This window comes from Hirsutella rhossiliensis (genome assembly GCF_020360975.1).
Source record: "Hirsutella rhossiliensis strain HR02 chromosome Unknown scaffold00015, whole genome shotgun sequence".
Classification (NCBI taxonomy): domain Eukaryota; kingdom Fungi; phylum Ascomycota; class Sordariomycetes; order Hypocreales; family Ophiocordycipitaceae; genus Hirsutella; species Hirsutella rhossiliensis.
Window position 1 is genome coordinate 1,625,846 of NW_025408681.1, and position 21,322 is coordinate 1,647,167.

At 49.5% G+C, this 21,322-nt stretch overlaps 6 protein-coding genes across 6 annotated transcripts; 3 read left to right on the forward strand and 3 right to left on the reverse strand.

Moving 5' to 3' along the window:
- Nucleotides 1–2,171: 2,171 nt before the first annotated feature.
- Nucleotides 2,172–2,841, forward strand: HRG_10393 (thioesterase domain-containing protein; the record flags this gene model as incomplete). The annotated part of the gene is made up of 2 exons (XM_044868864.1): nucleotides 2,172–2,307; nucleotides 2,399–2,841. 2 exons carry the CDS (start codon nucleotides 2,172–2,174, stop codon nucleotides 2,839–2,841), a joined length of 579 nt encoding a protein of 192 aa, XP_044716219.1.
- An 8,758-nt stretch (nucleotides 2,842–11,599) lies between these two features.
- HRG_10394 (uncharacterized protein) lies at nucleotides 11,600–13,265 on the reverse strand (the record flags this gene model as incomplete). Its single annotated transcript, XM_044868865.1, has 2 exons — nucleotides 11,600–12,817; nucleotides 12,873–13,265. The coding sequence occupies 2 exons, from the start codon at nucleotides 13,263–13,265 to the stop codon at nucleotides 11,600–11,602; spliced, it is 1,611 nt and encodes a 536-aa protein (XP_044716220.1).
- An 827-nt stretch (nucleotides 13,266–14,092) lies between these two features.
- HRG_10395 (NAD(P)-binding domain) lies at nucleotides 14,093–15,590 on the forward strand (the record flags this gene model as incomplete). The annotated part of the gene is made up of 4 exons (XM_044868866.1): nucleotides 14,093–14,333; nucleotides 14,384–14,925; nucleotides 14,980–15,125; nucleotides 15,182–15,590. 4 exons carry the CDS (start codon nucleotides 14,093–14,095, stop codon nucleotides 15,588–15,590), a joined length of 1,338 nt encoding a protein of 445 aa, XP_044716221.1.
- Nucleotides 15,591–15,874: 284 nt separating this feature from the next.
- HRG_10396 (3-ketoacyl-CoA thiolase, peroxisomal) lies at nucleotides 15,875–17,293 on the reverse strand (the record flags this gene model as incomplete). The annotated part of the gene is made up of 3 exons (XM_044868867.1): nucleotides 15,875–16,673; nucleotides 16,763–17,124; nucleotides 17,174–17,293. The coding sequence occupies 3 exons, from the start codon at nucleotides 17,291–17,293 to the stop codon at nucleotides 15,875–15,877; spliced, it is 1,281 nt and encodes a 426-aa protein (XP_044716222.1).
- A 759-nt stretch (nucleotides 17,294–18,052) lies between these two features.
- Nucleotides 18,053–18,545, reverse strand: HRG_10397 (selR domain-containing protein; the record flags this gene model as incomplete). The annotated part of the gene is made up of 2 exons (XM_044868868.1): nucleotides 18,053–18,438; nucleotides 18,491–18,545. The coding sequence occupies 2 exons, from the start codon at nucleotides 18,543–18,545 to the stop codon at nucleotides 18,053–18,055; spliced, it is 441 nt and encodes a 146-aa protein (XP_044716223.1).
- Nucleotides 18,546–19,502: 957 nt separating this feature from the next.
- On the forward strand, nucleotides 19,503–21,273 carry HRG_10398 (putative GTPase activating protein for arf domain-containing protein; the record flags this gene model as incomplete). Its single annotated transcript, XM_044868869.1, has 2 exons — nucleotides 19,503–19,620; nucleotides 19,691–21,273. 2 exons carry the CDS (start codon nucleotides 19,503–19,505, stop codon nucleotides 21,271–21,273), a joined length of 1,701 nt encoding a protein of 566 aa, XP_044716224.1.
- Between the last annotated feature and the right edge of the window lie 49 nt (nucleotides 21,274–21,322).

Consider the following 21,322-nt stretch of genomic DNA (forward strand, 5'->3'; position numbering starts at 1 on the left):
GGTATAGGTTCCGTACGACCCCTGAATAGGCGCTAGGGTGGCGGCAAGTACGGAGCGTATACGAAGATAGTCCGGGAAGATAACAAGGAGGCGGTGCTAGACGTATTCGTGTTTAACAAGCAGATCGGGAAGATAATTTAGTCTGCTAAAGGACTCAAGTTCTCGAGGGTCCCCCGCAAGCTGCTGGCTAAGATGCTGGCCGGAGCTAATCCGGGCATGGAGTTCAAAAAGCTGTCAGCTGGCCCATCAAAGCCTGCTGCTCAGTCACTGGCGCCCAAGAGCCAATACCAAGCTACTCCTGCTGCTCTTCCAAAGAAGTTCAGCAGAGGTGATAAACACTCAGCCGACGTTCTTGGTTGGGTCTAAGAAGTCCTTAGCAAGTCCCTGGACGTCCCAGTCGAGGAAGTTACTAAGCAGGCTTCGCTCGAGGAGCTTAGTACAGACTCATTGGTCCGCTGGGAAATTCTAGCTAATATCTCCGACAAATTCAAAATCGACATTTCGACCGATGATTTCGCAATGGCTATAGACGTCACGTCTTTATGTAATTTGATCTCTCCCCGGATTAGTCGCGACGCAGTTAATGCTAGCGGTAACGATAACGAAGACTAAGGGGCCAGATTCTATTTTTAAGACAGCCGATAATACGAACTTAGAATGGCAGATAAGTCTTTTCTAGATACTCGGTCAATCCCTCGACCTACCGGTCGCAGAGATCTAGATATATTCGAAACTCGAGGATCTCGGTGCCGACTCTCTCGTAGCGGCGGAGATCATTAGTAGCCCAAACGAAGCGTTTAGTCTCGCTATATCATTAGCCGAGTTCGCTTCAATAGTCACCGTGGTATCCCTCTATAATCTTATTGAGGGCGCTTACAGAGTTGATTTAGTGCAAGCTCCTACGGCCACTTCATCGGCGCTTCGCACGCACTCTTAACTTTAAGGGCCGGCTTCCCAGTGACTCCCTACACTAGCGCAACCACTCTGGTAGAGAGGGAGAAGCCAACCCCGACAAAAGGCAACACAGTGTCGATGCATATAACTTTTCAGCAGGTACGTCGCGGCTTCGATGCTTATGCCAAGGACACCAAGTTCATAGGCTACTAGGATCAAGTATACCCGCAGCAGCTAAGCACCGTCGCGGCATTTATTATCGAATCCTTCGAGAAGCGTCGGCTGTCCTATTAGGAAGTTCAGAAACGGGGACAAGCTCCCTGCTCTATAGGGGAAGTTGACCAAGTATAGCAGATAAGTCATATGGCTCTCGGAGATCCTAGAAGAGGCCGGCGTCGTCGAGAAAACAAGGGATAATATTCTACGCGGCCCAGTGCCTCTAGACATTAATATAAATAACAAGTCTGCCGAGGAGCTAAGCACCGAGCTTATCTCGGACTTTCCCCAGTACGCATCAACGCACGGCCTATTCGATCTCCTCGAAGCGCACCTGGCCGAGTTTCTCAGCGGCAAAGCCGACCCTGTCTCCCTCCTATTCGGCAGCGAGAAGGGCCGCAACCTCCTCGAGGACTTCTATGCCAACGTTCCCAGCCTCGACACCGCCACGAAGGCACTCTATGCCTTCATCACAGCAGCCGTCCGCTCTTAGACTTCTAACGGCGAGCCCTTCCGTGTCCTCGAGATCGGCGCAGGTATAGGCGGCACCACCAAACACCTCGTGCCGCTCCTCTAGGCCATCGGGCTCCTCCGGGCTTTATAGCTAGCTAGGACTATTAATAAGGGCCTAGGCCCCTATTAGCCTCGCCATGGCCCTAGAGGCTGCATGCGAGTAATAAAAAAAAAGCCATCGGGCTCCCTTTTACGAACACCTTCACCGAGCTCTCGGTATCACTACTTGCGCGCGCTAAGAAAACATTATTTAAGGGCGCCATAGGCATAGAGTTCCTAAAACTATACATTAAGGAGGATCTTCCTAGCGAGCTACTAGGACGCTGCCACGTCGTGATATCGAGCAACTGTGTGCACGCGACTCGCGACCTGCGGCGCAGCCTAGGCAACCATCCACAAGCTGGTGCGGCCCGACGGTTGCGTGTCGTTGGCCGAATTCACGCAAAGTTGGCCCGGTACGACCTGGTCTGGGCCTGCTAGACGGCTGGTGGCTATTCGACGACGGCCGCGGGTACGCGCTGCAGAGCCCGTAGGCCTAGGAGCGGGCCATGCGGGATGCTGGGTTCGTGTACGTCGACTGGCCCGAGAGCGCGAGTCGCGAGTCCAGGGGCGTCCGGGTGATTTGCGGCATGGCGTCTAAACTAGAGAGGCCGAGTCCTACGACATCGATGCTCTTGCACCGCGGTATTTCAGCTCCAGGCAACCGCAATCTATTCCTGGCCCCTGGTGGATTTTGGCTCCGGAGCCGTGTTTAGGGCCCTTTAGCCGTTGCTAGGTGCTGCCCGGGACGTGTCTGTCTACGCGCTTAATAGCCCCTTCATCAAGAACAAGCCTTATCCGGACCAGCTGCCTACCATCGAGGAGCTCGCCGCCATCTACGTGGCCGAGATTAGGCGTAGGCAGCCCGAGGGCCGGTACCTGGTCGGTGGGCACTCGGTCGGCGGCGTGGTAGCCTTTGTGGTGGCGCGACAACTTCTCGAGGACGGCAATGAGGTCAAGAAGCTATTCCTGATCGACATGGCGTGCCCTATTTTCGCGAGCTCTCTGCCGGGCGTCCTGGTCGACGTTCTGGATTCTATAGACCACGTCGGCATAGTTGACGACGAAATCCGAGAGAAGAATATAGGCCGGCTAATAACGAGTGACCACTTTACGCTAGCGAGGCAGCAGTTGCTGAGGTACAAAGTTAGCAAGCTGCCGTGTAGGAAGATGCCGTAGGCTGTGCTGGTCTCGGCGAGGGATGGCGTGATAAGCAGGATAGGGTGCCCAAACTAAAGGTTCTTCTCGAGGAGCAGAGGATCGTTGAGTGGTTTCTGAATGATAGGACCCGCGATGGATCCCTCGGATGAGTGGAGATTCTGGACAGCGTGAGTGTCATTCGCGCCGACGCTAATCACTTCTCTATGATGATGCCTCCTATGGTAAGCTAGTTGGTTCAATGAATCCTCGTGAGCGATTATATATTACTATCAAACATAGCAAATACCTCTTAACTACCAGCAAAATAGGGGCACTGTTAAAGAGAGTGGGCATAAGAGGCTATAGTCATGCCTAGTAGACCTAATAATTATGCATAAGGAAGCTTGCCTAACTAGTATAACTCCCCTAGCCTAAGGATATTATATAGGCCTAACTTAGGTATAGGAATATCTTAATGCCCTCTTTTAGCTAGCTATATATAGTTACTATACCTATATAAGCCCCTCCCTTATCCTAATAGATAGACTAAGATATATATTACTAAATTTACCTTTCTATGCCCCTATTTCTTTTACTATGCTCTTTAGCCCTTACTTAAGAGTTATAAGCCCGGTCTATACGACTAGATTATCTTTACCCGCCGATATTACCTTTAAAGCTATTTACGAGCTATTAACTCTATTATAACGCTTAAACCGTAGTATTAAGGCAAGGAACCTAGCTATACTAAGGGGCACTACTAGAAATATACGAATTACGTATCCCTTAAAAAAGGATATTACTTATAAAGCTAAAACCCTTAATTTTCCTAATATAACGTTAAAGGAAGTAAGAGGGGATAATTATATTATACGACTAAAGGAAAGCCTTAATTAGACCTTATAGATTAAGGGGATTAAATCGTAAGCTTAGACTTATAAAATTTAGGAATATACTAACCTAGAGAGTATAAAGGAGCTTAAATAGCCCTAATAGCCGGACTAGGAGTAATTTATTATTAACCTTAAAGGGAGACCTTCCTAATAATAAGAAGATAAAATCGAGGCTATATTCCTTATAAGGCGAATAGGCTATAACGAATAATACTAGGATATAAAGGACTCCTTTTATAACCTTAAGAAAAGGTTCTAGCTATAATTCGATTGCTATAAGGTCTAGTAGAAAGCTCTAATCGTACTTAAAGAATTAATTAAGAAAACGATTAGTAAAGGGCTTTAAGGGGCAACCTTAATATATAATAGCTTAAGAGAGAAAATTAGGGAATTAAAGAAGTAAGCCCTACCCTTAAAGGTAAAGGAGAAAAAGCTAATTTATAAGAGATATATAACCATTATTAATAAAAGAGGTATATAAGACTAGAAAGTATAGGTAGAATAGCTCGACTAATTATTATAGATTTATAAGACCTTAAGGTCGATATACTTAATAATATAAGAATTAGATAGGATTTTCTTATAGCGGTAGATAAGTAAGAACTATATTAGTCTATAATAATAAGGGCTCTTAACCTCTATAATAAAAAGTATAGTAAAGACTAACTTCCCTTAAAGAACTTAATCGCTAACTTTAAATAAGAATATACCTATAGAAAGAAGTTATAACTACCTATAAAAAGGGGAAGCGCTAATTAAATCTCTAGGAAAGTAGATACCTAAGCTAAATATATTAGCTATAAGTAGTATATTAATAGCTTAATAAGCTAGTAGGAAAATTACTACTTACTATAGGTAATACATAATAAAATTAGTAGGCTCTTATAGTATAATTAAAGACGAAATATAAGCTTAGTATAGCTTATTACCTATAAATAAATAGATAAATAGAACGACTTAACTAAACGCTTAAATAATACTTATAATACTATATTAGCTACGAATAAAATAATTAAGTTAAATAGCTACTAATAGTATAACTAGCTTATAATAGCTTAGTTATAGAGATAACTAAGCTCTTACTAGTATACGCTAATTATAGATATAACCTAGAAGTATTTAAGGTTACTTAATAAAGACTATAAGTAGAACGAGTAATACTATAAGTAGATTAACTATAAAAATTATATAAAGAAATATAATAGGAACTTTAATTTATTAGAGAATAAATATCTACTTATTATAATCGGAAAAGATTATAGGGACTAATCTTTTAAGAAAGAGATATAGTCTACCTTATATAACGAAATATTAAAATAAAACGACTAAGTAATAAATTAGATTTTAAGAAACTTAGACTATTTAAGGTTAAGAAAACTATTTTAAAAGTTAACTATAAACTTTTACTACTAATAATAATATAGATATACCTAATATTTTATATCTTATTATTAAAACTAATGCTATAAAACTCTAAACTATAGGAAATATTTAAAGTTAATAACGTTTAAGAATATAAAGTAGAATAAATACTAGATATAAGAAAATAAGTTTCCTTATTCGATAAATAAACTAATTTATCTTAAGAAGAACGCGTTATACTATCTTCTTTATTACTAGCTTATATACCTTACTAAAATAACTTACTACCTTAGTCCTTTAAGAAACGCTTTTATTTCTTAATCTAAGCTAGGCGAGCTATCGCTTCCTTTAACGCTTCTTTTACTTTCCGTTCGTTTAAATTAATCTTTTACTATTAATTTATAATATAGCGAACTAAAAAAAAAGAATATTAACGAAAAGAATAATAAGGAAGGAAAGGGATAAAATAAATAAGTAAACGCTATATTATAACTATTATAAGAATAGCCTATAAAGGTATATTTAAAATACTAATTAAACCGCTTACTAACCTTATAAGTTAAGCCTAGCTAAAAATAATAAGAGTAAGGTATAATTTTAATACTATAGATCTCGGTCTAAGATACTAGCTTTAATTATTAACGCGATTTATTAGAATTCTAAGAACGGGATTTTTAAATATAACTAGATATACTATTAGTAATATATCCTAAAAGGATAAAGAAATAAGGAATAATATACTTACGTATAACGCGATAAGGGTATATTTATATATAGCGGCTAAGGTAGTAGGTCCTAAGGGTAAGACTAAAAGGAAGGGAAGTATCTTATTATAACTACGGTCTAGTAAACCGCGGAGACTAGTATATATTACGAGAATATATAATATAGGGAATAAGGAATATTAAACGGACCGACGGGCTAATTAAGTTTAAAGCAATAGGTTACTTTAGCGCTCTAACGCTTTATAGCTAGGATTATAGGATCGCTTTAGCGCTCTAGTACTCTTAAGCGATAGGATTACCTAGTACTCTTAGCGATCTAAGGAAGCTCTCGAGATATATAAGGAAGGAATAAAACACTCCTTTAAATAGATAGCTCGATAGCTTTTAATATTATAATTATTACGATCCTTATTATAATCTTATCTTTAATTTTAATTACTTAATTACCTAGTTATAGTCTATAGTCTATAACCTTTAACTTATTACTAACGTAATATACTTATTATTACTTAGACCACGCCCTATTATATCTATTAATATAAACCCCTCGATAGGTTTATCCCTTAGGAATAATATATAAGAAGGTATAAGCAATAAGCGTAGAATCGGGTAATCGATAACGTAAGCGGAAAGATCGGTCGAAGGAGTATAGGGTAGGATTTCGTCCGGAATTTATAACGAGTATATAAGGGGCTGAATAATATATTAAAAGAATAGCGTTGCAAAGGATGCTTGTAAACTTGCTTATTCTATCTACTACTCCTAGGGAAATCCTTCGTCTTTTATAGACTATTGCTCGCCTACTAGTAGACTAATTAGTTAGCTTTCTAGCACATTCTATAGTGCTTGAAAAGCTCTATCTATAGTATATCTTCCTAACTTAGTAGGTGGTCTAATTATGGCGTGATAGTTAACGTAAGACTATAGGTTCTGGTATAAGTAGTGGATTTAACTAGAATGTTCTATGCCCTCCCTATTCTCGTATCGCGGATATCTTCGGAACCGCTAGGCCAAAATAGGCAATAGGGTATCCGTTCTGCTCGTAATTGACTTATGCATTTTATGCATATTTTTGTTTGTAAGGATAGGCTTATCTGACCCTTTTCCTAAAGGAAGGTATTAATATCTAGTAGAGGTCTTTGTCTTTAAGGGTTATTCCCTTAGACTATATTATAGAGCCTCTTTTTACTAGCTTATTCTATAAAGCCTCTATATGCCTATTATTTCTTTATAATAGTAAAATAGGAATATAAGGGTATATTCTTATATAATACTAGTTATTATACTAAGCCTCTTTTAGCTAGCTAGTTAGTAAGCTTATTACTAACGATCCTTAGGTAGCTAAGGTACTAGTATAGCTATACGTTATAAAAGGCTTCTAAGCTAGATAAGAGCCTTTTAATATATATAGCTAGGTCTAAGAAACTTATAACCTTCCTTATAGTAGCTTAGCTATTTATAAAGATATAGGTATCTATAAGGGGGTTAAGGGGGCTAAGCCTTAAGGGCCGAGGCTTCTTAGCTATATCCTTTAAAACCCTTAGTATCGTAAATAGCTTTATATTAACTACTTCGATTAAGGGCCCTAGGTTCTTATAGTATACTTTAATAGGCCTATTTCTAAGCTTATTTTATAGAAAGAGTAAGTATTAGTCTTTATAAGGGATTCTTTAAGGCACCCCTTAAAGCTATTAGTATAAAAGGCTAGGGGCCGTAACTTAAAGTCTTTTAGGCTAGCTAAGCTAGCTAAGAGGCGTTAGTACTACTTCTTAGCTAAGGGCTTAAGGGCCTCTATTATTATAATAAAAGCCTTAGTCTTTAGGGCCTATAAAGGCTCCTAGCTAGCTTTCTTTCTTTCTAAGTTATAATTAGATCCTATAAGAGCTACTAGGCCCTTAAGGAGGTAAAAGAGCTATATATATAGCCTAATATAGCTTAAGGCCCTTAGGTTAAAGCTTAAGTTAGCGAGGTCGTTTTATATAGCTAGGTTATAAGCTTATTTTATAAGGTAACTAAGTAAGAAGTATAAGGTCTAGAAAGTATACGAGAGGCATACTTTTTTAAATTATACCTTTAGTAGTAGTAGGGCTACTTTAGCTTTTAAAGCCTCTTAAGGTATATAAGCAAAAGCGGAATTTTGGGAAATTAAGGAATCACGTAAGACTACGTGATAGAGGGGAAGAAGGAGTATAAGGTAGGATTTTCAACGGAATTTATTGGTAGTGTATTAGTGTGTGGAAGAGGTGTTAAAGTTAATGATTCTCTCTCTATCTACCAGCGGACATGCTGTCTTATATAGACAATTGTAGCTAAACGGAAGAACCTTTCGGGACCAGATTTAGGCTGCCGTATAGCCCTAAGACTAGGGAATTCCGTGATACCTCGAGTGAATCTGGAAGTGTCTTGGTTCCTCTGATATTCGTGTTTAAAGGAGGTTGGTCGTGCCGGTGTTCTTAAGAGGTCTTAGCTAGCATTCTAAGCTAGCTCTGTTCCTTCGATTCCCGATTATACGATAACCGGCAACCCGTTTAATGCATAATGACATGCAAAATAACGAGCGATTCTTGCTCTATAGGATGAGGTTTTGTCTATAATTAATATACTACTTATTAGCTTATATAATCGGGAGAGTATATTATAGCTGCTTTATTTATAGTAGGAACACCGTTCCTTATAAAGCCCTAATAAAGGATCCTTTAAAGGCCCTTAAGACTTTTAAAAGAGCTTAGTTTTAAAGCCTTTAAAAAGGCTTTATTAGGCTCTTAAGGGTCTTAGGCCCCCTATATTAAAGCTAGGCCCTATAGTCTACTATAGAGGTTATATAGGCTTAGTAAAGCTATCTAAAGGCTTTAAATAATAGGCCTTTTTATATAAAGGTTAGGCGGGATAGTCCTTTAAAGGTAGCTTATATAGAGGCTACTTTCTTCTTAATATATTATTTAAATAAGAGCCTAGAATTAAAGAAGACCCCTAGCTACTATACTAAGAGCTTTACCTTAAAAAATAAGCCTCCTACTATTATACCCTTTAAAATAAGCTGCCGTTACCTACTAAAGTAGATAAGTTCTATCTTTAAGGGGTTAAAGTAGACCCCTTAGTCTTTAGCTTATTTAAATAAGTTAGTAGCTATTACTTCTAGCTATTAAACGTTCTTCTTAGCCGAGATTAACGTTATAAAGATACTAAAGTTATCTATATAAGATAGCTAGTATCCCTTAGCCGCTAGTATCCCCCTTACGTATAAGAGGAATAAAATAGGGCTAATAAGAGACCCTTAAGGCACCTTTATTACTAGGTCTATAAGGGGCTAGACTTACCCTTTAAAGGCTAGCTAGATCTTCCTTTTAGTAAGGAAGTAGTTTACCTAGCTTATAAGGGCCTTAAGGAGGTTTAAGTCCCTTAAGACCCTTATAAGCTATTCCTTTAATACGAAATCGAAGGCGCCCTTTATATCTAATAAGAGGGTACTAGTAATAGCCTTCTTATTAGACTCCCGCTTCTTTTTATACCTTAAGGTAGTATCCTTAGTTAAATAGAGCTTTATAAGCCCTATTAAAGACTATAGGGATAGCCTTATATATATATTAAATAGGGAGGAAGCTAAGAGAGTTTAGGCTAAGGGCTTTCTTATTAAAAGAGCTAAAAATAGCCCTCTTAATCTTAGGGTCCTTTAGCTCTAGCTAGTCTACTTATCTATACCCTTACTACCTATATAGCCTAGAAGCTCTTCTTTTTCTAGGCTTTAAAGGGGGCTAAGGGGGGGGCTAGGGCTAGGGTCTAGGGTTAAGAAAAGGGTTATTAAGAAGGCCTTATATTTTTCTATAAAGGTATTAGCTTTTACTTTTATCCCTTCTTTTATATATAAGATACTAAGAAGGTAGGGTTAGCTCTAGCCTTAGTATAGGAAAAGGCTATAAAGATATCCTTTCTTACTACTTTTATTAAGAAACTCTCTTAGTATTACTTTTTAATAGCCTTAATAGTATACTTAAAGCTATTTCGGGCCTCTATAAAGCTCCTTTAGCTCTCCTCGTCCTATGCTAAGAGATTCCTGCTAAGCGATCATGGAAAGAAGGAGACGAAATGCCCAAGGATCCTGCGGTTCAAAAACGGATTGAGTGCGGAGGGTCGTGGACCTTGATTTGTTTGCCTAACCACCGCCTTCTTTGAGGAGCGCCCAACGTCACCAGTTTTCCCTCGTCTGTCACCAATGCCCTACGAGGTTCTGGTACAAGGGACGGAACACGGAAGGTCGAGCATGTCAGGTAACGCGTCGCCATGCTATGAGCAGACCAACAGAACCGGAGCAGAACCAACAACGTCGCCGAACTGCAGCCCCTACGCACAAAGGCTCTGCACCTACCAACTGCATATTCAGCATGCATTTCACTCGCTGGCTTTCCCCCACAGCCCCAGGCCGGATTTCTTGTGACGTGGCTGCGATAATTAGCCTGTCCAGGCCAACGAAGCCCTAGGCATGTATCCAGTGTGGTCGTGTAGCTCCTCTCACTGAGGAATGTGGACTTGCGATGGAAGCGCTCGGGGTCGAATTGCCTCAATTATGCGATCCTATTGGCTTGAGACTCCGTAAGAGACGGACGGGCGGTTCCGGTTTCGTTGCGACAGCCTGCCAAGCCGATATGTTGCGGTGTACCAAGACACAACGAGGAAACCCCTCTGTACTCGGGACTCAAAGAAAGTCACCATCAGCCGACGACAACACGCAACGTTGAAGCGGATTGCAAACCCACGCTTACTCTCCTGCCCTAGCCGAACCCACATCACGCACCTCGTGCCATGAACAGCAGGCAAAGTTCACCAGCCGGAGATGGGACTCTGAACGCTTGAAGAATACTGCGTAGCCTCCACTGGTAGTGCGATGGAATCGTGTGTTAGGGCACAAGCTGAAATTGACGCTACAGTGGCGTTCAGGGAAACGAGAAATGTCCAGTGGCAGATGGTAGTGGCTCTCAAGCAGGGGCTTGAGAGCACAGTGGAAGAAATAGGGGCTAGAGTGTATGTGGACTGTTCGCGGCTAATCCACTATCCCTCAATACCCTGAAATATCGAGTACGCCAATTGTAGTGTTTTCGTGTGCCCTCAGGGTGCCCTTGCGAGGACGGTCACCGGTCCTAGGAGCCAGCTCCGAAGCTTGAAGATATCTACAACTGCATCCAGGATCTCTCACAGTATCAAATAGAGTTCCTTCTCTCTGACATTTGACCGAACCGTGTAGTCACGGCTCTGCGGTCGGCGAACGTAGGATAAGTCTTGGGCATCGTTGAATGGTGCAACGTCCTTCACCGGACCTTGACCGGGTCTTTAAGATATACGGCGCGATGGTGCATCGAAATAAAGGTCGCAACGACTTTGATGTCGTGAGTTGTGACAGACCCCTGCCATGATCGGCGGCAATCGGCGCTCCGTCCGCTCATGTTGAATTGGACTGGGTCACGTTGAGAGGAGAGAAGATTGCATGCAAGGGGTGGTTTTCGTGAAGTGATATCTTTTCCACAAGCATGTCCCCCAGCGCTACCCCCCGCCCGTGGCTTTATGCGTCGATAGAATGGTTCTCCGAGTAGCTCGATGAATGCAAATCGTGGCTGGCGGCCATGACGTGATGTTCGCGGACGAGTCGGCATCATCTGGGCTCATTTCACTGCAGCCCTACGCTGGCACGAAACTCGTGGTCGTGGCCTTTCCGACAGGCCGGCAGCCACGTGTGCTATCTGGGTGTCTCGTCTGTATTCGTAACTGTGCGCTATTGGGTCGGGCGACCATCAGGGGGGGGGAGAGGGTTGGTCATGGTCGCGTTGCTTATGCCTTTTTTTGCGGGGACTGCGATTTCGTGCGCTTGGCAGGAGGCTCAAGAGGCTGAAAATCCAGCGACAGTGGGTCATCCGAACTGTCGGACTCGTATGTGGTTTGCACGTTCGAATCTGGATGAAGCACCGTTGTTTGGCTGGTGACTACAGTGTCGGCGGCTGACGTCTCGCTTGTGAAGCTCGATGCCAAGCCTTCCGTATCCTGCAACGGTGAGGCGCGAGTATATCGGAACAATCTTTCGTTGGCCTCTTTAATGGCATTATCTCGCTGTTCCTTTGCCCAGTCCCGGAGATTCCGATACGCGGCAGCCCCTTGCCGGAAGATATCGGCATCCCCAGTCAGGCCCCACGTTTTGATCTGTGTCATGACAAAACCGGGGCGTCCGTCTGGAGCAGAGGGTGGGATTGGATGAGCTGTGTACATTTTCAACGTCCCCCCATAGTAAATTGATGTGATAGCATAAGCCCTGTTATCGAACCTTGGCTCTACATGGCCATATGACCGGAGCCTGTCTATCGATCTTGCGCTGAGAGCCCCATGGTAGGAAGCTTGTCGAGATGCGACTGATAATGTTCCGTCCGGGCCCTTTACCTCTAGGCAAAAATTAGGCACGATCGGAAGATCGTGCTGCGTAGAAGGTATGATTAAGTTGCTTAGTTCTCGGCGAATGGTTCGCTCGAGCTGCTCGGGACCCGCGCCGTAATATAGGTCGGGGTTACCGGGTACTAGCGAACCATCCGTCAAATGGTCAAAGTTGGTGAATGGGACCTGGCCGGCAACACACTTCCTATCTCCTGTATTGCCCTCTAGGACTGGAATTACAGTTGCTATGACGTCTCTTTCTTTGGCTGCATGGGTATCTGCACGCTCAAACTTGCGGAAATCGTCGCCTGTAAACTGGGACGGAGAGAGTGACCTCCTAGGCTCGGCCAGAATCTGGCGGATCTCAGCTATGTTTTCGGGCTCTGGCGGCAAGCGGCCATCCGGATATTCGTACCCGTGGGGTAAAACGTCGTGATCGATCAGGTGTTGTTGGAAAGCACGGTCGTACGGACCAGTGCTCTTCGTGCTTGTCGTATTCGGAGTAGCGCTGCTTTTTGACGGTGAATTCGAGCTCCTCCTTGTCGGAGACTGTGATCCTCTCTTTCGACGTCGCGAACTGAACTGGCTTGAGCTCATCTCGACATGGGCCTCGGCAGGTATCCGATACTGCTTCCCTGTCAACGACTGGGTGAGTGAACGGAAAAGAGACTGCTCAGCTTACCCCTCGTGTATCCCACAGGTCCGGGCCGCCTTGCCTTGCAGATCGTTTGAGCCGCCTCAGGCAAGCTGGAGACAACTGCTCGACGAAACAATCCGCGTTGATTATATGGATGTGATGTCGCGGTGCACGGCCGTAACAGTTTCGTGTCTCTTCTTGGCCGCAGGCGGATCGTGAGATTCTCCGTTGTGACTCTTGCAGCGCCCTCCGCGTGAGCGGGATAACTGACAATCGGTCCCAGAATCTCGGTGGCGGAAATGCCGGGTGGTTGAGCTTCTGCTTCTTGTGCGAATAGCCGTCTTCGTCGTGTTCCGTTTCACGCCAAGCCGAAGGCGCGTGGCGTTTGCGCAGACCAGACGTGCATAGACCTGTTTGCGAATGTTCAGCAAGAACCATGCTCGACGGGTTGATATCTGGTCATGTTGAAGTGGCGCTTTATAATCGGAGAAAACAGTTCGACAAAGTCGCCATGGCCCTGGCACGCCGAAGTTGCGGCGTCAAGGCTGCTGACTTGTCAGCAGCTGCGGAGCCCCACTTTTTGAGTCAGAGTGCTTGGAGCCCAACCAGTAGTAAGCGCTGCAAAAACATCGCACACTCTGCGGCGTAACGCGCAGACGCGTCGACCACTGAATGTCCTCATGCACCTGGCGGCGAGTACATACGTATGGGCAAGCTGACCATCCCCCCCCAAGGAACCCGACCGGCGACCCGCTTTTCGTAGCAGTCAAGCCCGCATAAATTTAAGTATCAGATAATTAGGGGGCAGTCTTCAAGCGAGAGAGACTCTCGGGTCGTCGACGGTTCCATGAACCGCGGTTGCTGCACACGCCGTGCCATGTGCTTCGTTTGCGTCGTCACATGCCCCTGGAAAATGCAGCCTGGCAAACAGTCGTGCAAGCCGCCGGCTGGCCGATGCGTGGCCCGGCCGCCACGGGCTTATCGGGGCCGATGGCCGCCGACCCTCACTAAAACCCCGATAACGGCCACGATTGCCACTGATGTAATGCCTCAACGCCGCCGCGACCACAAGGCTCCGAGGGCCACAAACAGCTGGCTTCCTCTCGTCTCGCGCCATACGCCGTGCACGCTGTTGAGCTGAAACTCGCCAACCGGCCGCCCACATTCCTTTCAGTTCCCCCCCTTTGCCGGCGATTCCATCCAGTGTCATTCAGACGCTCCATCGTCCCCGCAGCTCATCCCATCATCAACCCGACGTCGCCAGCATGGCCTTGACTGTCCTGTCAGACGAACAGGTCAGGGTCCTTCTCGAGGGCCTGAGCCTCGACGAGCTGGAAGAGTTTCGACACGTCCTAGCCTCGGCGCTTCACGAATTCTCGACAAACGCCGAAGCCGACGAGAGCGGCTTCTATCAGCAGCCGCACCGAACCACGACGCTCCACCCAGCATCTCGGGCCACGACGCTGTACATGCCATCATGCGGTCCCCAAGGCATGGGATGCAAAGGTGCGGTGTCGGCAGCATCCCACGGCAACGGTTACTAACGCCTCAGGCAGTCGTCTCCTTGACTTCGTCCGAGGCCACCGAGGACCCTTCCATCAAGCCCATTAGCCCGACTGGCGTCGTCAACCTGCTCACGCCCGACGGCAAGCCCCTAGGCCTCATCCAGGCGAGCACGCTGACTGCCTTTCGCACCGCCCTCGGATCTGCGTGCCTTCTCAACCGACGCAACCACGTCAAGACCATTACCGTCTTCGGCAGCGGCCTGCAGGCCTACTGGCACGTCCGTCTCGCCCTCATGATGCGAGGCAGCACCATCAAGCACGTCAACGTCATCAACCGCCGCTTCTCCGCCAACGCCAGTGGTATTCTTAAGAAGTTTACCATCATACCCCAGGCCATAAAGGATCGCGAGGGCTGGGCGCAGGCTAAATTTGGCATCTTGACGCCCACCTTTCACGAGTACGAACGCCTGCTCAAGGAGCAGATCCGCAACTCCGACGTCATTTACTGCTGCACGCCGTCCCGGGAGGATCTCTTCGACGCCTCCATCCTCACGTCTCACGAGGGCAGGAAAAAGGGCAGACTCATCGTCGCCGTGGGCAGCTACAGCCCCGAGATGAGAGAACTGCCAGAAGGCCTACTTCTGCAGGCTACCAAGGTTCACGACAAGCATCACAGGCATTTCCACAAGCACGCCGAAGAGGCAGGCGTCGTCATCGTCGATACCCTGGAAGGCGTGCTCAAGGAGGCGGGTGAGATCATCTCCGCCAAGATAAACCCCAACCAATTGGTCGAGTAAGTACTCCTCGTCCCTTCAGTTCACATGCTCACTGAACTGACGCGATGCCAAGACTGGGTGAGCTAGTCATGCTCCACCGCCTGGCCATTGAAGAGTCAGAAACAGATACGACCGGCTCGCAGACGCCCCCGTCGATGGATTCGGAAAGCCTGGATCTCAGTGAAAAGGCGTCGTCCATGTCCACAGTCTACAGCGACCAGCCGCGACGGCCAAGCAGACCCTCGAGCCCCATGTCATCTGGCCACGTCCGCAAACCCAGCTTCCCGCTGCCGTTTCGAAAGAGCTCCAGCAGCTCCATCGAACCGGAGAAGAAAAAGGAGGATTCGCTGTCTCGTTGGCTTCGGGACGGCACGGTTGTGTACAAGAGCGTTGGGTTGGGCCTCATGGATCTGGTGGTGGGGATGCATCTGGTCAAGCTTGCGAATGCGAAACAAATTGGCACGCAAATCGAAGGTTTTTAACATGAGTGTGGAGGGAGACGGATGCCGCTTTATGCTCCATTTGTGAGCTGATAGATCCAGGTCCTTGACTCTATGTACGGGTATCATACCTGGGGCAAGCTGACCAGCATTTTCATAAGTGGCTCCGAAATACGGATATCATCCAAGGCGGCTCGTCTCGACGGTCTTTTTATTGTATGATTTGACTTGCAACGAACCGTCTGGACAGTTCGATTGCCTTAACTCCATAGACATTCTATTCATACAGCGGATATTCAACTTTACATGCCCCAAACCATTTTTCTCTACTCTGCGACCCAGACAGCGCTCATGCCCATTCCCGTGCCGATACACATGGACGTGTTGCCTACCTTCTTGCCCGTCCGCTTGAGCTCGTACAGCAGAGTCGACACCTGGCGGGCGCCGGTGCAGCCCAGCGGGTGGCCAAAAGCAATGGCGCCACCCTTGGGGTTAATCTTTTCGTGGGGGATGCCCAGCTCATTGGCGCACCACAGGCACTGGCTGGCAAAGGCCTCGTTGATCTCGTAGATGTCGACGTCGTCCTTGGAGATGCCGGCGAGGTCAAGGGCCTTGGGGATTGCCTTCCACGGGCCCTGGCCCATAAGGAGGGGCTTGACGCCGACAATGGAGGCGCAGACAAACTTGCCAATGATCTTCTGGCCGAGCTTCTCGGCGGTGGAGCGGCGCATGAAGAGCACGGCGGCGGCGCCGTCGGATATTTGGCTGGCGTTGCCGGCGTGAATGCTGCCGTCGGCGGCAAAGGCCGGGCGGATCTTGGCGAGCGACTCGGCGGTGATGCCGTCGCGGATACCGTCGTCCTTGGCGACGGTGATTTCCTTGGTCTCGCCCGACTTGGGGTCCTCGAACTTGGCCTTGAGGGGCACAATTTCGTCGTCGAAGAGGCCCTCCTTTTGCGCCTTGACGGCCTTTTGGTACGACGAGGCGGCAAAGGCGTCCTGGTCGGTGCGGCTGATTTTGAGGTCCTTGGCCATGTCCTCGGACAGGACGCCCATGGGCACCTTGCAGTTGGCGGCTTCGGGGTGGGACTCGAGGAGCTCGGAGAACTCGGTGACGGCGGCAGGACTGGAGGGGAGGAAAGAGAAGTCAGCTAGCTAGTCTGTACGGCTCGGGGCTCTTCGAGAATGGAAGAAGGGCGAAGGAGAGCAACGCACCCATACTGCAGGGACATGCTCTCGACACCAGCACCGATGCCGACGTCAATCATGCCCGTCTTGATCTGATTGGCGACGTCGACGCAGGCCTGGAGGCCGGAGGAACACTGGCGGTTGAGGGTGCGGACGGCTGTGGACTCGGGGAAGCCGGCGACGAGGCTGGCGCCGCGCATCTCGGTGGCGCCGCCGCCCGGGGGCAGGACGGAGCCGACGCAGATGTCCTCGACAAGGGCCGGGTTGATGCGGGAGCGGTCGATGATGGCCTTGAGGACGCCGGCCATGATGTCGGCGGCCTGCGTGTCCTTGAAGCCGCCCTTGCCGCCCCGGGTGAAGGCGCTTCGGCAGCAGGCAGTGACGACGACCTGGGGGGGTTAGTGTTGTGCTGATGGGGGGGCAGGGCTCTGGACGTACATCGTCGGGGCGCTTCTCGAGAATCTTGTCGCGACCGCCAGCGGTCTGGTTGCCGGAGAGCTGGCCTCCGATTTGAGAAATTCTATCGAGGGCTGTGTTGAGACGGAAATACGTCAGCATGGGCAATGGGGAGGCAACGACGATGACATACCACCCATGATTGGTTTTTTTCGAGGATACCGGCCTTGTAAGTTGAGAGGGCGAGAGAGGTTGAAGAAACAATGAGGACAAGGTTGAAGAGATGCTCGAACCAAAGCCGAGGCGTGCGGACGCTCTGGGGAAGCTTGGCTTTATAAGCGCATCCCTTTACTCTCAGGCTCCCCTGGGCAGACCTCGGCGCGAGGGAGAATGCGGACAGTGAGAAAGACTCCGGAGCCCCCGCGGCCGGCGGGGGGGAGCTTGAATCAGCTGGCACCGCTTGACCGAGGCATCTTGCAGGCGGGGCTTGGCGGTTTTTAGCGCCTTTCACATGCCGCGGCGGCGCCCCGTGGGGTAGAGGTTCGAGCTCCTGGACAGTGGGAAACGGAGGACGCTGGCTGCGGCTCGATGGAGGTGCGGCTGCAGCTGTAAATCATATTAATTAATACAGGCTTTACGGATATGGGGTATGTCTATGCGCCTCGGGCACGAGGATCGTTTCCCACGTGAGCTTGGTCGGCTTTTAGCCGGCGCACGTTTCATCGACTGCGGGTGACTTCTGGGGGATGGGGGGCTAGCTGGATGAAAGACCTAAATGCTGCCAAATCTCTTTACTCGTTGATTTCTTTCTTGTTCGTGTTTCCGTCCCATGTACAAGGTAAAGACAGCGGTTGACCCCTGGCATCCTCCCACCCATGCGCCAAACTGCAAAAGACCGCAATATCAGCATATCATGTAGAACTAAGCCTTGCTGCTGGCGCCGCCGCCCTTCTCTACTTTGTCGTCGGCCGAGAAGTTCAAACTGACGCTGTTGACACAATGCCGTTCATCCGTGGGCGTGGGCAGGCCCTCGCCTTTGAAAACGTGTCCCAGGTGGCCGCCACAGTTGGAGCATACAATCTCGGTCCTCGTCATGCCAAACGTCTTATCCGCGTGCCGGCTGACGGCGCCGGGGATGCTGTCGAAGTATGCCGGCCACCCGCAGCCCGACTTAAACTTGTGACTGGCCTTGTACAGCGGCGTGTGACACCCGGCACACGTGTATACGCCCTCTTCGGGGTAGTGCTTGTCGAACTTGCCCGACCCGGGGGGTTCGGTACCCTTCTCTCGGAGGATGCGGAATTGCTCTGAGGGCGAGGGTCAGCTGGATCCTGCGAAGCGAAAGGGCCTTTGCCATGCCTTTATTGAGGACAGCGCGCCACTCGTCGTTTGAGCGCGGGTCGGGATACGACATCTTGGAGGAAGACGAGCCAAACAGTGCGCCCAGGAAGGGAATGCCCGACATGGATCGCAGAGGCACAGATCGGGGACGGGCGAAATGGGCTTGAAGCGGCAGTCTGTTTCGTACGAGGTGGGAGAGGATGGAGAAGCTGGTTGAGAAGAGAGGAGAGAAGCGCATGGATGGCAACGTTGGCATGCAGCGGAGACGACGAGGCTTTAATAGTAACGGCTGGATTGGGGACATGTAATCTACAGCAACTGTCGATGATGATTGACCAGGGCTCCGAGGACCTTGACAAATCGCAGGCTGAGTGCTCTGGAATCACTTGCATCATCCTCCGCTATGATTGGATTAGCGGCTCGATGGTCGCCACAGCGGATAGAAATGGCCTATCGGGCTCCCTCCCCCTCTTAAAAAGTCCAGGCCGGCAGCAGCTTGGCCACTGCCGGCAGCACAATGTACAATGTCGTATTGCCTCAGCAACAAAGACGAGAAGAGGGCTGCCTCTCCTCCCGGAGACGGCAAGCATGGCAAGATGAATGGCAATATATATAGGCACTGGAGACAAAGAGGGGCTGCAATACACCTACGGATAGGAAGATTCCAGCTTTCAGGCGCTTGTGCCTCAGGTACCCACTCTCCCACTGCCCACCACTGCCCAAGGCAACCAAGGCTACAGGGGGCTAGGCGCTACAGGTGGCTGATGGCTGATGCGGTAATGCCGTGGTTGACTTCGTGTAACTTTACCCCCGGTCGAACCCAAGGGGCGGCAAGTTCTTTGACTGCTTCATCACCGCCACCGGCAGACACACGCTCCCTGCACGTTGCCATTTGGCACAATCAGCCATCGCCATAATTCCGTGCTCGCTTCAAATCGCAGCTCATTCTCCCACGCACCAACTGCCGCCCGACCCCTCTCCCATCTCCCCCGGGCCTCGCCATCTGTCACAGGCCTTGCCCGCATCCACCATGTCGAGACGTGCCCCAAACCCGGCCGCCGAGCGGGCGGCGCAGAACCAGACGACCATCAAGAGCCTCCTCAAGCTCGAGCCCAACAAGGTCTGCGCCGACTGCAAGAGAAACAAGCGTGAGTGCATCGCGTCCCCCTCTGCACACCGCCCGCCCCTTGCTGACCCCGCCATTGCGACGACGTCTAGATCCGCGGTGGGCCAGCTGGAATCTCGGTATCTTCGTCTGCATTCGATGCTCGGGCATCCATCGCGGCATGGGCACCCACATATCCAGAGTCAAGTCGGTCGACCTCGACTCCTGGACTGACGAGCAGCTCCAGAGCATCCTGAGCTGGGGAAATGCCCGCGCAAACAAGTACTGGGAGGCCAAGCTGGCCGCCGGCCATGCCCCGTCCGAGGCCAAGATTGAGAACTTCATTCGCACAAAGTACGAGCTGAAGCGCTGGGTCATGGATGGGCCCATGCCTGACCCGGCCTCGCTGGACGCCGACGGCGACGACGACGTGCCACTCAGCCTGGTTAAGGAGAAACAGGCGATTGAGAAGAAGGAGTCCATCAGGAAGGCGTCCGTCGGGCAGTCGCAAGCGCCTCAGGGCGACCTCATCGGCGGAGACGACCCCATCCCCTCTCGAGCGAGCACCGCTGGCCCTGCGGCTGCCAAGGTGCCGTCAAAGGCGGAACCCGCGGCACCCAAGACGACAAATACCAAGGATTCCTTGCTAGGATTGGATTTCCTGGGTGAGGCCAGCGCGCCGCCACGGCCGTCCAGCACCCCCGGGCTCATCTCGCCTGGCGGACCATCGCGGCCCGACCTAAAACAGTCCATCCTCTCGCTCTACGCCTCGGCCCCGAAGCCCCAGCCCCCGCCGCCACAAGCCGCGCAGCGCCAAGGGTCGTTTGGCGGCATGGTTTCGCCGACCATGGGCCACCAACACCAGGGCTCTTCCGGCGGGTTCAGCGACGCGTTCGGCAGCCTTAACATCTCCAACAACGCGCCTGCTCCCGACCCCTTTGCCGGCCTCGGGGGTGTTTCTTCGAGTAACCGGGCGACATCACAACCACCAAGCGGCAGCACATTTGGCGGGCTGAGTGGAGGAAGCTTCTTCGACGCAAAACCAACGCAGCCCCCGGCTGTGTCGCACCAGCAGAAGCCATCCAACTCTGGATTTGGCATGTCCAGCTCCTTCTCGACTCCTTTCTCGTCGCCTCCGCCCACGCAGCCTGCGGTGGCGCCCAAGCCTGCCCAGCCATCCTCGTCTGCCATGGACGATCTCTTCGACCTTTCCTCGCCAGTCACCCAGGCCAAGTCTCCCCCGCCGCCGACCAACGCTGCTCCTCCTGCGTCGACGACCTCGGTATTCAACCTCTCCGCCACCCAGAACAAGCTCGTCTCGTCTCCCCCAGCGACAGCCACGACGACCTCGACGGCCATGGGAGGGGCTGGGGCGTTTGGAGCCGACGTCTGGGGCGGCAACGAATGGAGCACCCCTGATACGACTAGCGCTGCGCCACCAGCGCTGAAGAGCCCGGAGTCGGTCAAATCCCCTGCGAGCAACATGAGCTGGGGCGGAGGCGGCGCTTTTGCCAGCACGCCGATTGTGCCTGGAACCGGCGGGGGTTTCAACCCGGCGCCGAAGGTGACGGCAGACGAGGAGTTTGGCGGTTGGGCAAGTAGCGCAGGGCCGTCAGGCGCGGGCGGCGTGGCGGCGCCCAAGCCAAGCGGAGGCCTAGGGGGAGACGATGATCTCTTCTCCAATGTCTGGCAGTAAAAACGACGAACGAATATGAAGGCGGGGGCTTGGCAGGGCATGTCGCGGG